Genomic DNA, 14,456 nt, shown 5'->3' with positions numbered 1-14,456 from the left:
GAAACCTGTATGTAAGTCAAGAAGCAATAGTTAGAACTGGACATGGAACAACGGATTGGTTAAAAATTGGGAAAGAAGTACATGAAGAGTGTATATTGTCACCCTGCTTATTTAACTTTTATGCACAGTATATCATGAGAAATGCCAGGCTGATGAAGCACAAGCTGGAATCAAGATTGCCAGGAGAAATATCAACAACCACAGATATGCAGGTGACACCACTCTTATGGCAGAAAGCAAAGAGGAATTTCAGAGCCTCCTGATGAAAGTGAAAGAGGAGAGTGAAAAGGCTGGCTTAAAATGCAACATTCAAAAAACAAGATCATGGCATCCAGTCTCATCACTTCATGGGGAACAAAGAAAACGGTGACAGACTATTTACTTGGACTAAAAAATCACTGCAGATGGTGACTGCAGCCATGAAATTAAAAGATGCTTGCTGCTTAGAAGAAAAGCTATGACAAATCTAGACAACGTATTAAAAAGCAGAGACATCACTTTGCCCACAAAGATCCATAGAGTCAAAGCTATGGTTTTTGCAGTAGTCATGTACAGATGTGAGAGTTGGATCATAAGGAAGGCTGAGCACCAAAGAACTGATGCTTTCAAACTGTAGTGCTGGAGAAAACTCTTGAGAGTCCCTTGGACAGCAAGGAAATCAACCCTGAATTATCATTGGAAGGACTGATGCTGAAGCTGAAGCTCCAATACTCTGGCCACCTGATGCAAAGAGTTGACTCATTGGAAAAGACCTTGGTGCTAGGAAAGATTGAAGGCAAGAGGAGAAGGGGACGACAAAGGATGAAATGGTTGGATGGCATCATCGACTCAATGGACTTGAGTTTGAGCAAACTGGGGCGGAGGGGTTGGTGAAGGACATGCAAGCCTGGGTGCTGCAGTCCATGGATCACAAAGAGTCAGACATGACTGGCGACTGAACAACAACTTTATGTAACTCAATCAGGAATACCTTTCATCATCCTTCAGTCTGATTCAGGATATCCTCTGAGCTCTTTTTCACACACTAATCACAATAGTAATTAATATTTATCTGATTATTTCATCTCTGTCTTCCCCACAAGATACTGCCTATCTGTGGCATCTAGAGCCATACTTATCACACAAAAGCACATCACAAAACTTTTTGAATTAACTGTGTTTTTAAATGAACTTTTTATTAACTGTGTTTCTTTGTTACAGTTAAAATTCATTAGAGGTTTCGCAGCTTCTCAGTCAAAACAAAGTAAACTTTAAATCCCAAAATTGAACAAAGTAAGAGGTAAGGGACCTTCTTAGGTCCTATTACCACTGACGATAATGAATCTCCAGGGAAGCAGAGCTCCAACCAGTAAGAGAATAACATGAATCTCTAGATTGGTTAAGTTTGAGCTCTGCACCTTCTGTATCTCTGAGCTTCCAAGGAGACCAAACAGAATCCCAGGCAGTCCAAGACAAAGAGTCTGCCACGATTATTTTACCCCAGAACTCTCTATGGACACCATACTCCTGGAAGGGCCAGAAACTTCTTAAGCCCAACTGAAGATGAGTTAAACTAATCAGCATCTAATTATGTCTGTCTCTGCTTTACTATATGAGGGATGGAAGAATAATTAGATAGGTTTTCATATCCATTTCCCCAGGAAAGTGGTCCATGACATGGTGATGGATCAGAAAAATAGAAGCTTCCTGAGAAACTGGTGAAGTTCTGGGGAATATCCAGAGATTGTTACTTTCTGAGGACAACTGGAATATGTGGATGGTGAGAGTCACAGAATATTTCTTAAGAGAGATTGGTTGTTGGAAAATATGGATATTTGCAGACACCTGCGTGTACTGTGTACAAGAGAATAGGACCTGCTTGTTCCATGACCTGCAGATCATGTTTCAGCTCTGGAGCGTCCTTCACTTCGTATCTCTGGTGAGCCCCCAAGAAGTGTGCTCCTCAGGCAACACTGCAGAGTTGGGAGTTTCCTGTGAAAACCAGGAGTCTCCCCATCATGAGAACTGCCTGGAAGACAACTGAGCATCTCACCTAGTATCTACTGAGGTAATCTACATTGGTGCAATTTTTGGTGTGGGGAAGGGGACCCTGATTCCCCTGGATGCTCTGGCTGAAAGCCTGCCATCTGTTTTCAGGTGTCCACTGGCGGGCTGTGGCAGAGCTCACTTCTCTGACTTTTTGCATCGTTCTCAGTATCCTGATCAAGAACAGCTGATGGCTCACAGAATCATCATGGCTTTCCTTCACTCTGTTCACGGACAGCCATTTATTTCCCCTTTGTCTCTCTCAAAATTTTTACCCAACTCTTAGTCCATATGGACTCATTGTGCTGGCTTCTTTTCTGATTTTGAATTTAAGTTACTTTATAAGTGATAATAAAAATAATAAAGAGACAGAAGAAAAATCACCTGCCATCCTCCCATCCTATTATGGCAATTATGCTCATTTTCCTGTGTTCTCATCCAATTCTTCTCCATATAAATACATATTTTACACAGCTATACTGAACTGTGTTATAATTTCTCTGAGGCAGGCTTATCACATTAGTTTCTGCTCCTGTCTCAGAAAGAGTCAGCTCTTCTTCACAGAAGCTTGCCTTTACCTGTTATTTCTATAAAGGACAACCGATGGCAAGAATGCCTACTTCTTTCTCCAGATCTCTAAGTGAGTGAAGCCACTCAGTCATGTCCGACTCTTTGTGACCCCATGGACTGTAGCCTACTAGGCTCCTCCGTCCGCAGGATTTTCTAGGCAAGAATGCTGGAGTGAGTTGCCATTTCCTTCTCCAGGGGATCTTCCCAACCCAGGGATCAAACCCAGGTCTCCTGCATTGTAGGCAGATGCTTTACTGTCTGAGCCACCAGGGAAGTTGGTTAAGACACTGCTACATAATGTAAGAACTAGAAAAAAATTATTCAAAATAAAGACATATTCTCTAAAATTCAAATTGAACCAATGTATGATTCTAAATATGAGCATTTATCATTATTATTCTTCATTACAATTACTTAGGAATTTATCCCAAAAAAGTAACCAAGATGCCTAATTTTCAAATACATGTTTTATTCCCACTGAAGAAGCAGAGTTTGGTGAAGTTAGAGAACTGGCCCCACACAAGTTAGTAAATGATGGAGCTCAGGTACAAACACGAAGTCTAACTCAAATGCCTCTGTAACAAGTTCTAGAGGAAATTTTCCATTAGTGTTTTTGATAAAGGCCTGTGACCAATGGATACAGGATTTGCAGAGGAAATATTTTACTTTATTTGAGAGACCACTTAAAACATTTGGACAAATATGGGGGGAAAAAACCATCATCTGATCAAGATTTAAAGGGACAAACACTTCCTAACAGACACAAGAAAAATGGAAAAAGAATTGGTAAAGGCAAAACTTTCCCCAAAGAATACCAGACAATTGAATCAAAGTATGTAACTTGATGCTAACTCAGTGAGGGACCTGGACAACTGGCCTGACGAGGGAGGGAAAGAGACTTGCAGGTTGAAGAAATAAAGGATTCTTTCAGCTCAAAATCCCTCTTTCCTTTCAGTTCCAAGTGTCCTCAGATCCCCAAAACATCACGACTCTTGATGCAGCACACCACTGATTGGGCATTCCCAGCAGAGGCCAGAGGAGCCACGGGGAACCACACCACTGTCACCGAGTTCATCCTGCTGGGGCTCTCAGAGGCCTGTGAGCTGCAGATGCTCCTCTTCCTGGGGCTCCTCCTGACCTACCTGCTCACTCTACTGGGGAACCTCCTCATCGTGGTCCTCACCCTCATGGACAGGCGCCTCCACACCCCCATGTACTACTTCCTCCGCAACTTTGCCGTCCTAGAGATCTGGTTCACCTCGGTCATCTTCCCCAAGATGCTGACCAACATCCTGACTGGAAACAGGACCATCTCCCTGGAAGGCTGTTTCCTACAAAGTTTTCTCTATTTCTTCCTGGGCACCACAGAGTTCTTCCTACTGGCAGTGATGTCCTTTGACAGGTATGTGGCCATATGTAACCCCTTGCGTTATGTCACCATCATGAGCAAAAGGGTCTGTGTCCAGCTAGTTCTTTCTTCATGGGTCACAGGATTCTTTATCATCATCATTCCAACTTTCCTCACATTTCAGCAGCCATTCTGTGGTCCCAATATCATTGATCATTTCTTCTGTGACAACTTTCCACTCCTGGAACTCGTATGTGCATACACAAGTCTGATCGAGCTTCTAGGTTTCATCCTGGCCAACGTCAGCCTCCTGGGCACTCTGTCCGTGACGGCTGCCTGCTATGGCCACGTCCTCCACACCATCCTGCGCCTCCCCGCAGCCAAGGAGAGGTGGAAAGCCTTCTCAACCTGTTCCTCCCACATCACTGTTCTCTCTCTCGTCTATGGCAGCTGCATCTTCATGTATGTCCGGTCAGGCAAGAGCAGCCAGGGGGAGGACAGGAACAAGGTGGTGGCCTTGCTCAACACCGTGGTGACCCCAGTGCTCAATCCCTTCATCTACACCCTGAGGAACAAACTGGTGAAGCAGGTGTTTTACAAGCAAATTAACAAGCTCCTCTCATAAATAGGAGCTGGATCTGAGAGGGTGGAGAAAGTTGGCTCCTTTCCTGAACCTCTCCAAATACTGCTGCTTCCCGATTTCCATGAACCATTTCCTCTCAGCCAATTTCTTAGCAAATGCTATAATCTACAGTGGTTTCTTACTGGCTCATGCAATCTTGTCAGAGAGTACAAAAAACTCAGTGTACCACAACTGTGTCTGGTATGTCTTTCTGATCCTAGAGTGTATCTCAGTGGTTTTTTTGGTTTCCTTGTTGTCAGGTTTTGGTTTTGGTTTTGGTTGCACTAGGTCTTCGCTGCTGCACACAGGCTTTCTCCAGTTGCACCAAGCAGGAGCTACTCTAGTTGTGGTGGTCAGACTTCTCGTTATGGTGGCTTCTCCTATTGCAGAGCTCTAAGGTGTCTGGGCTCAGTAGTTAAAGTCCACAGGCTTAGTTGCCCAGTGGCATGTGAAATCTTCTCGGACCAGGGGTAGAATCCATATTCCCTGCATTGGCAGGCAGATTCTTAACCACTGGACTACAAGGGAAGTCCTGCTGTCATGTTTGTTTGTATGTTTCGTTTTGTTTGCCCATGCCACATGGCTTGTGGAATCTTACCTAGCTCCTTGACTAGGGATTGAACGCAGGCCCTCAGCAGTGAAAATGCAGAGTCCTTAACAACTGGACTGCCCTGAGTTTCTTAATCCGGCCTCATTTCAAATTACAATTTAACATACCTTCTTCACTAAAACCTTTAAAAACCAATGAAAATATTCTCAATGAGAATACATTTATTATAAACTTCAGAATTAGTATGTGTCCAGAAAAATTAATGAGGTGGAATAGCCAAGAAATATTGAACAAAAAAAGTGTCAGGTATTAAAACACTAACTTAAGAACAAACAAATAGAACAGTGGAATTGGATAGTCTAGAAAAATGATGCAGATTAGACATAAAGATCTAATAGATGATTAGGGTAGACTTTCTAGGAAATTCCCTGGTGGTCCACTAGTTAGGACTACAAGCTTCCATTGCAGGAGGCATGAATTTGATCCCTGGGTAGGAAAGAAAACCAAAATCCAGCAAGCCACATGGGGAGGCCAAGAAAATAATAACAATAAAACAAAGTAGACTTTCTAATCTGTAAAAAAGAGAGAGTCCAGTGGATAAATAATGCCAAGACTATTGGCTAACCACAATAGAAGACTGTTGTCTTTAAAAAAGATTGGGGTCTAGTACATTACTGGGGAAAGGTTAGAGCAGAAGATCAATTTAAAAGTGATACATGAAACTGTAATCAGAAATCTTCCAGCAAACAAAAGCCCAGGTCCAGATGGCTTCACAGCTGAATTCTACCAAAAATTTAGAGAAGAGCTAACACCTATCCTACTCAAACTCTTCCAGAAAATTGCAGAGGAAGGTAAACTTCCAAACTCATTCTATGAGGCCACCATCACCCTAATACCAAAACCTGACAAAGATCCCACAAAAAAAGAAAACTACAGGCCAATATCACTGATGAACATAGATGCAAAAATCCTTAACAAAATTCTAGCAATCAGAATCCAACAACACATTAAAAAGATCATACACCATGACCAAGTGGGCTTTATCCCAGGGATGCAAGGATTCTTCAATATCCACAAATCAATCAATGTAATACACCACATTAACAAATTGAAAAATAAAAACCATATGACTATCTCAATAGATGAAGAGAAAGCCTTTGACAAAATTCAACATCCATTTATGATAAAAAGTCTCCAGAAAGCAGGAATAGAAGGAACATACCTCAACATAATAAAAGCTATATATGACAAACCCACAGCAAACATAATCCTCAATGGTGAAAAATTGAAAGCATTTCCTCTAAAGTCAGGAACAAGACAAGGGTGCCCACTTTCATCATTGCTGTTCAACATAGTTTTGGAAGTTTTGGCCACAGCAATCAGAGCAGAAAAATAAATAAAAGGAATCCAAATTGGAAAAGAAGAAGTAAAACTGTCACTTTTGCAGATGACATGATCTTCTACACAGAAAACCCTAAAGAATCCACCAGAAAATTACTAGAACTAATCAATGAATATAGAAAAGTTGCAGGATATAAAATTAACACACAGAAATCCCTTGCATTCCTATATACTAATAATGAGAAAATAGAAAGAGAAATTAAGGAAACAATTCCATTCACCATTGCAACAAAAAGAATAAAATACTTAGGAATATATCTACCTAAAGAAACTAAAGACCTATATATAGAAAACTATAAAATACTGGTGAAAGAAATCAAAGAGGACACTAATAGATGGAGAAATATACCATGTTCATGGATTGGAAGAATCAATATAGTGAAAATGAGTATACTGCCCAAAGTAATTTATAGATTCAATGCAATCCCTATCAAGCTACCAACGGTATTCTTCACAGAGCTAAAACAAATAATCTCACAATTTGTATGGAAATACAAAAAACCTCGAATAGCCAAAGCAATCTTGAGAAAGAAGAATGGAACTGGAGGAATCAACTTGCCTGACTTCAGGCTCTACTACAAAGCCACAGTCATCAAGACAGTAGGGTACTGGCACAAAGACAGAAATATAGATAAATGGAAAAAAATAGAAAGCCCAGAGATAAATTCACACACCTAGGGGCACCTTATTTTTGACAAAGGAGGTAAGAATATACGATGGATTAAAGACAATCTCTTTAACAAGTGGTGCTGGGAAAACCGGTCAACCACTTGTAAAAGAATGAAACTAGAACACTTTCTAACACCATACACAAAAATAAACTCAAAATGGATTAAGGATCTAAACCTAAGACCAGAAACTATAAAACTCCTAGAGGAGAACATAGGCAAAACACTCTCTGACATACATCACAGCAGGATCCTCTATGACCCACCTCCCAGAATATTGGAAATAAAAGCAAAAATAAACAAATGGGACCTAATTAAACTTAAAAGCTTCTGCACAACAAAGGAAACTATAAGCAAGGTGAAAAGACAGCCTTCAGAATGGGAGAAAATAATAGCAAATGAAGCAACTGACAAACAACTAGTCTCGAAAATATACAAGCAACTCCTACAGCTCAATTCCAGAAAAATAAATGACCCAATCAAAAAATGGGCCAAAGAACTAAATAGACATTTCTCCAAAGAAGACATACAGATGGCTAACAAACACACGAAAAGATGCTCAACATCACTCATTACCAGAGAAATGCAAATCAAAACCACTATGAGGTACCATTTCACGCCAGTCAGAATGGCTGCGATCCAAAAGTCTACAAGCAATAAATGCTAGAGATGGTGTGGAGAAAAGGGAACCCTCTTACACTGTTGGTGGGAATGCAAACTAGTACAGCCACTATGGAGAACAGTGTGGAGATTCCTTAAAAAACTGGAAATAGAACTGCCTTATGATCCAGCAATCCCACTGCTGGGCATACACACTGAGGAAACCAGAAGGGAAAGAGACACATGTACCCTAATGTTCATCGCAGCACTGTTTATAATAGCCAGGACATGGAAGCAACCTAGATGTCCACCAGCAGATGAATGGAGAAGAAAGCTGTGGTACATATACACAATGGAGTATTACTCAGCCATTAAAAAGAATACATTTGAATCAGTTCTAATGAGGTGGATGAAACTGGAGCCTATTATACAGAGTGAAGTAAGCCAGAAAGAAAAACACCAATACAGTATACTAATGCATATATATGGAATTTAGAAAGATGGTAACAATAACTCTGTATATGAGACAGCAAAAGAGACACTGATGTATAGAACAGTCTTTTGGACTCTGTGGGAGAGGGAGAGGGTGGGATCATTTGGGAGAATGGCATTGAAACATGTATAATATCATATATGAAACGAGTCGCCAGTTCAGGTTCGATGCACGATACTGGATACTTGGGGCTGGTGCACTGGGACGACCCAGAGGGATGGTACTGGGAGGGTTCAGGATGGGGAACACGCGTATACCTGTGGTGGATTCATGTTGATATATGGCAAAATCAATACAATATTGTAAAGTTAAAAAATAAAATAAAATATTAAAAAAAACCAAATGGAAAAAAAAAGTGATACATGCCTTAAATATTTATTTGAAATTAAAGCTAGAAACATGTATTCACTAACCTATAACTATTCTTTTCTTTGAGTATGAATATGATGATTGTTGTAGTCTTTTTTGCTTAAACCACATTCACAATATGAAATTTCAGGATTTGCTTCAGTGGTACAAAAATTGTAAAGATGCCAGAGAAACCATCTGTGAACAGAATTCTAGAATTTTTGCATTTTGTTTGTCTGTTGCCAGTCTTCACAGTCCTTGCCCACACCTCAATCAACAATTTTTTTCATTATCTGACTTTATGGAATCTCTCACAAAGACTCAATTTTGTTTTCGCAGAAATAGCTTTGTTTTTATACTCATATTTCATTGGTTTATCTTTATTTAGTTAAAAATGTCATTATAGTAACAAGTCCAATTATCAAATCAAGGTTTGGAAACAACTGATTCTTGGTACAAGCTAACTGGTGGGAATAAAAATATGCATGGGTACAGCAGACAATTTCTAGCTGCAAAGGCATGCTGTGAACATCAAGGACTTGGGGAGGTAATACAGCAAGAGAGGCTGAGAACAGCTACTAGAAGTCCACCACCTAGGTTTAGATTCCCACCTATTAGCCATTTGAGCTTAAATAAGCAATACTTCTTGCATCATATATATTGAAGGCAGAAGGAGAAGAGGGCAACAGAAGATGAGATGGTTGAATGGCATTACCAGTCCAATGGACATGAACTCGGGCAAGCTCCGGGAGATGGTGGGGGATAGTGAGTGAGGCCTGGCATGCTGCAATCATGGGGTAATGAAGAGTCAGACACAATTTGGCAACTGAACAACAACATACATATATATGGAGATAATAATATATCTACCTCATAGAATCCTTATAAATATTATTAATGTATGTCAGAATGCTTAGCTCAGGGCCTGATAAAGTGCTATGTTAAGTGTCGGGTACTATATTTTACTGAAGGAATAAGCTGCATAAATGAAGATAAATGAAGGGATTACCTAGAACCTTGCAGAAAAAGTTGTTAGATCCTCATCTCATATCTTGCTGCTACTGCTAAGTCACTTCAGTCGTGTCCGACTCTGTGTGACCCCACAGACGGCAGCCCACCAGGCTCCCCCGTCCCTGGGATTCTCCAGGCAAGAACACTGGAGTGGGTTGCCATTTCCTTCTCCAATGCATGAAAGTGAAAAGTCAAAGTGAAGTCGCTCAGTTGTGTCCGACCCTCAGCAACTCCATGGACTGCAGCCTTCCAGGCTCCTCCATCCATGGGATTTTCCAGGCAGGAGTACTGGAGTGGGGTGCCATTGCCTCTTCTGAATCTCATATCTTAAACAAAAATAAATTCAGGATAATTAAGTAAATAGATATAAACCACGAAAAAGAAAGTTTGGATAAAAATTATCTCATTAAAGATGCATAGGGGACTTCCCTGGTGGGCCAGTGGTTAAGATACTGTCTGCCAATGCAGGGAACATGGGTTTGACCCCTGGTCTGGTAAAATCCCACATGCCATTGGGCAACTAGACCCTGCACACCACAACTGTTGAGCCCAATGCCCTACAGCCTGTGCTTAGCAATAAGAGAAAAGCCTGGGCACAGCAACAAAGAGAGTAGCCTCTGCTCACCTAAACCAGAGAAAGCCTGCACACAGCAACAAAGACCCAGCACAGCCAAAAACTTAAAAAAAGAGAGCTTGCATACCGCAACTAAAGATCCTTCAAGTGGCAACAAAGATGAAAGATCCCAAGTGCCACAGCTAAGACCCAGCACACCAAATAAATATATATATATTTTAAAAAAAAAGATGTGTAGAGAGTTTTTTCAATAGAACTATAAACATAAATTTATAAACTTGGCTATATAAATTTTTAGACTTCTTTATGTTAAAGGAAAAAAAACAGTAGTCATGTATGGATGTGAGAGTTGGACTATAAAGAAAGCTGAGCGCAGAAGAACTGATGCTTTTGAACTGTGGTGTTGGAGAAGACTCTTGAGAGTCCCTTGGACTGCAAGGAGATCCAACCAGTCCATCCTAAAGGAAATCAATACTGAGTATTCACTGGAAGGACTGATGCTGAAGCTGAAACTCCAATACTTTGGCCACCTGATTTGAAGAACTGACTCACTGGAAAAGACCCTGATGCTGGTAAAGATTGAAGGCGGGAGGAGAAGGGGCCGACAGAGGATGAGATGGTTGGATGGCATCACCGACTCAAGGAACATGAGTTTGAGTAGGCTCCGGGAGTTGGTGATGGACAGGGAGGCCTGGCGTACTGTGGTTCATGGGGTCGCAAAGAGTCGGACACAACTGAGCAACTGAACTGAACTGGACTGAACTATCTGCCTGAAATCTATTTCCCATTCTTAAAGTAGTAGGTCCCTGACCTTAATAAAGCCCCTCTCCCCTCTCAGTTCATGTAACTGACATGGCATGATGTCATCCCCAACCAGTTAGAGCATGACCATGGCTATTGGCTCAGGAATGGCCATATCACTAAAATCAGACCAGTGAAGCCAAGCAAATCTCAATTCTGAGATACTTACAGGAACTTGTGGAAGAACAGTCGCTCATCTGGACTTGGGGTTGAGAGGGTGTTGGGGGAAAAGGACAGAAGACACAAATTACCAATAAGGGGAACAAGTGAGTAGACACCACTATGGATTCCTTAGGCATTAAAAAGTAATAATGGAACATTATGAACAACTTATGGTAATGTTTTTAACAACTTAGATAAAATGTATAAATTTCTGAAAAGACAAACTACCAAAACGGGAACTTCCCTGGTGGTCCAGGGGCTAAAACGTGCTTCCAGTGGAGGGGACCCAGGTTCAAACCCTGGTTCACATGTCACAACTAAAGATTCCACATGCCTGATAAGGGGTTAATATTCAAAATATACAAAGAAGTCATAAATCAATAGCAAAAAAGATAAACAATCCAATTTAAATGGGCAAAGGGCCTGAATAGACATTTTTCCAAAGAAGACACACAAATGGCCAACAGGCACCTGAAAAGGTGATTCACGTGATTAATTATCAAGGAAATGCAAATCAAAAGACAATGTGGTATCACTTCACACCTATTAGGATGCCTCTCACTATAAAGAAAAGAGATAACAAATGCTCTCAAAGATGCAGAGAAAAGAGAACTCTTGTGTACTGTTGGTGGGAATGTAAACCAGTACTATCACACAGAAAACAGCACAGTGATTCCTCAAGAAATAGAACTAGCATAAGATTCTGCAATCCCACTTCCAGATACAGAACCAAAGGAAACAAAAATCGTTGTTTCAAAAGTATCTGCACTCCCACGTTCACTGTAGCATACTCACAACAGCCAAGGTATGGAGACAACCTACATGTCCACTAACAGATGAATGAATAAAGGAAATGTGGCATATATAAACAACGGGCTATTATTCAGCCTTTATCCTGACATTTTTGACAACATGGATGAACCTGGAGGCCATTATGTCAAGTAAAATAAGCCAGACAAAGACAAACACTACATTGTATCACTTACATGTGGAATCTTAAAAAAAAAAAAAAAAAGGTTGAACTAATAAAAACAGATAGTAGAAAAGTGGTTGCCAGGGGCTGAGGTGGAGAAAATAGGGAGAGGTTGCTAAAAGGCTGCTGCTGCTGCTAAGTTACTTCAGTCATGTCGGACTCTGTGTGACCCCATAGACGGCAGCCCACCAGGCTCTCCTGTCCCTGGGATTCTCCAGGCAAGAACACTGGAGTGGGTTGCCATTTCCTTCTCCAATGCATGAAAGTGAAAAGTGAAAGTGAAGTCGCTCAGTCGTGTCTGACCCTCAGCGACCCCATGGACTGCAGCCCACCAGGCTCCTCTGTCCATGGGATTTTCCAGGCAAGAATACTGGAGTGGGGTGCCATTGCCTTCTCCATGCTAAAAGTCTACAAACTTTCAATTATAAGATGAATAAAGTATGAGGATCTAATATAATGGGGTGAATATAATTGATAACACTATACTGTGTAATTGAAAGTTGCTAAGAGTGTAGAACTCCATTACTTTGGCCACCTCATGCGAAGAGTTGACTCATTGGAAAAGACTCTGATGCTGGGAGGGATTGGGGGCAAGAGGAGAAGGGGACGACAGAGGATGAGATGGCTGGATGGCATCACTGACTCGATGGACATGAATCTGAGTGAACTCCGGGAGTTGGTGATGGACAGGGAGGCCTAGTGTGCTGCGATTCATGGGGTCGCAAAGAGTCGGACACGACTGAGCGACTGAACTGACTGAAGAGTGTAGAACTTACATGTTTTCATCCAATAAAAAGGGAAATATATAAGGTGATGAATATGTTAATTAACTCTGGGGGGGGGGATCCTTTAACAGTATACACATCTATCAAATCATCACCTCTGTACACTTTAAATACCTTGCAATATTGTCAATTATACCTCAATAAAAAGGAAAAAAAAACACACGAGGGAGGGAGGGTTGAGAGAAAGTAAAATGGTCTTTGTTTGCAAATGACATAATCATCTATGTAGAAAATCCTAAGGAATCTACCCCAAAATGTTCCTAGAATTAATGAATAAATGTAGTAAGGTTGTAGAATACCAGATTTTTGTGGGGAATCATATGGTCATGGTGGTTTAGTCACTAAGTCCTATGTGACTCTCAGGACCCCACTGAATCTTTGCCAGTCAGGAATCTAACCCACGTCTCCTGCATTGCAGGTGGATTCTTTACCACTGAGCTACCTGGGAAGCCCTTATAGAGAAGCCTATGATACTACCTTATATGCTAGCAATAAACAATTAGAAGTTGAATTAAAAAAAAATTTACAACAACACCAAAACATATGAAATACTTGAAGGGGTAAATTAACAAAAGATTTTTAAGACTTGAATATGCAAGCCTGAAAACAATAAAACCACTGAGAAAAAATTAAAGGCTTTAATAATAAAAGGAGAAATACACTCATGAATTGCAAAACATTATTATTATTAAGATGTCACCTCTCATAAATTGCTGGTGAGATTATAAATTGGTACAATTTCAGCCTTGTTGAAGCCAAGAGAATAACATGGATCACCAGCAGCTCTACTGGAGCCATCTGAGACAATTCGGCCAGGGTTCTCACTCTTGCCAGGTCTGCTCAAACCGGCGTGGTCTGATCCAGAAACAGGCCTCAATATGTGTCCCTAGAGTTTCCGCCAGTACACGAAAGACATCGGCTTCATTAAGTTGGACTAACTGAACTTCTTTAAATGGATCATCCAGCACAGCTACCTTATGCAGAAACAATACCAGCGCTTTGCATATAAAAGTTTTTAAAACTTCAAAAATAAATAAATTGATACAATTTCATATTATCTAAAGAAGCTGAAGATCTGCATAACCCATAACCTACTAAAACCACCAAACCCAGCAGGTACCCTGGAGAAATTCTTACATGTGTATCCAAGAGAGTTGTCCAAAAACACTCACAGCACACTTCTAGAAACTGGGGGAAGAAACTGGAAACAATTCAAATGTCTCTCCACAAAGTAAAGGATAAAGCAATGTTATATAATAGGATAGTATACAGCCACGAAATGAATGAATGATAGTCACACATTTTAAAATGGATGACTGTCAGGAACATAATATTGCAGTCAGAAAAGAATATACACAATTTGATGCCATTTATATAAAGTTCAAAAATGTACGAAGATAAAAATGTACTCTTTAGGAACAATACTTCCCATCCCTCTGCCCACTGGTTCCAGCATTCTCAGCCTCTGGGTGCCTCCCTACCTGTCCCTTTATGATGCCACCAGCATCTTTCTTAAAAAAGGAAT

At 40.7% G+C, this 14,456-nt stretch overlaps 1 protein-coding gene and 1 pseudogene across 1 annotated transcript; both read left to right on the top strand.

Moving 5' to 3' along the window:
• The first annotated feature begins 3,590 nt into the window (after positions 1-3,590).
• Positions 3,591-4,568, top strand: LOC138989473 (olfactory receptor 6E1-like). Its single transcript, XM_070378487.1, has one exon. The coding sequence runs from the start codon at positions 3,591-3,593 to the stop codon at positions 4,566-4,568; it is 978 nt and encodes a 325-aa protein (XP_070234588.1).
• Positions 4,569-13,699: 9,131 nt separating this feature from the next.
• On the top strand, positions 13,700-13,869 carry LOC102283678 (small ribosomal subunit protein uS14-like; annotated as a pseudogene).
• Positions 13,870-14,456: the final 587 nt, after the last annotated feature.

This window comes from Bos mutus, chromosome 10 (genome assembly GCF_027580195.1).
Source record: "Bos mutus isolate GX-2022 chromosome 10, NWIPB_WYAK_1.1, whole genome shotgun sequence".
NCBI lineage: Eukaryota > Metazoa > Chordata > Mammalia > Artiodactyla > Bovidae > Bos > Bos mutus.
This window is presented reverse-complemented; position numbering and strand designations above follow the sequence as displayed.

Excerpts from the sequence above, each read along its gene's own strand:
- LOC138989473 (XM_070378487.1), top strand. The coding sequence starts at position 3,591 with ATGCAGCACACCACTGATTGGGCATTCCCAGCAGAGGCCAGAGGAGCC.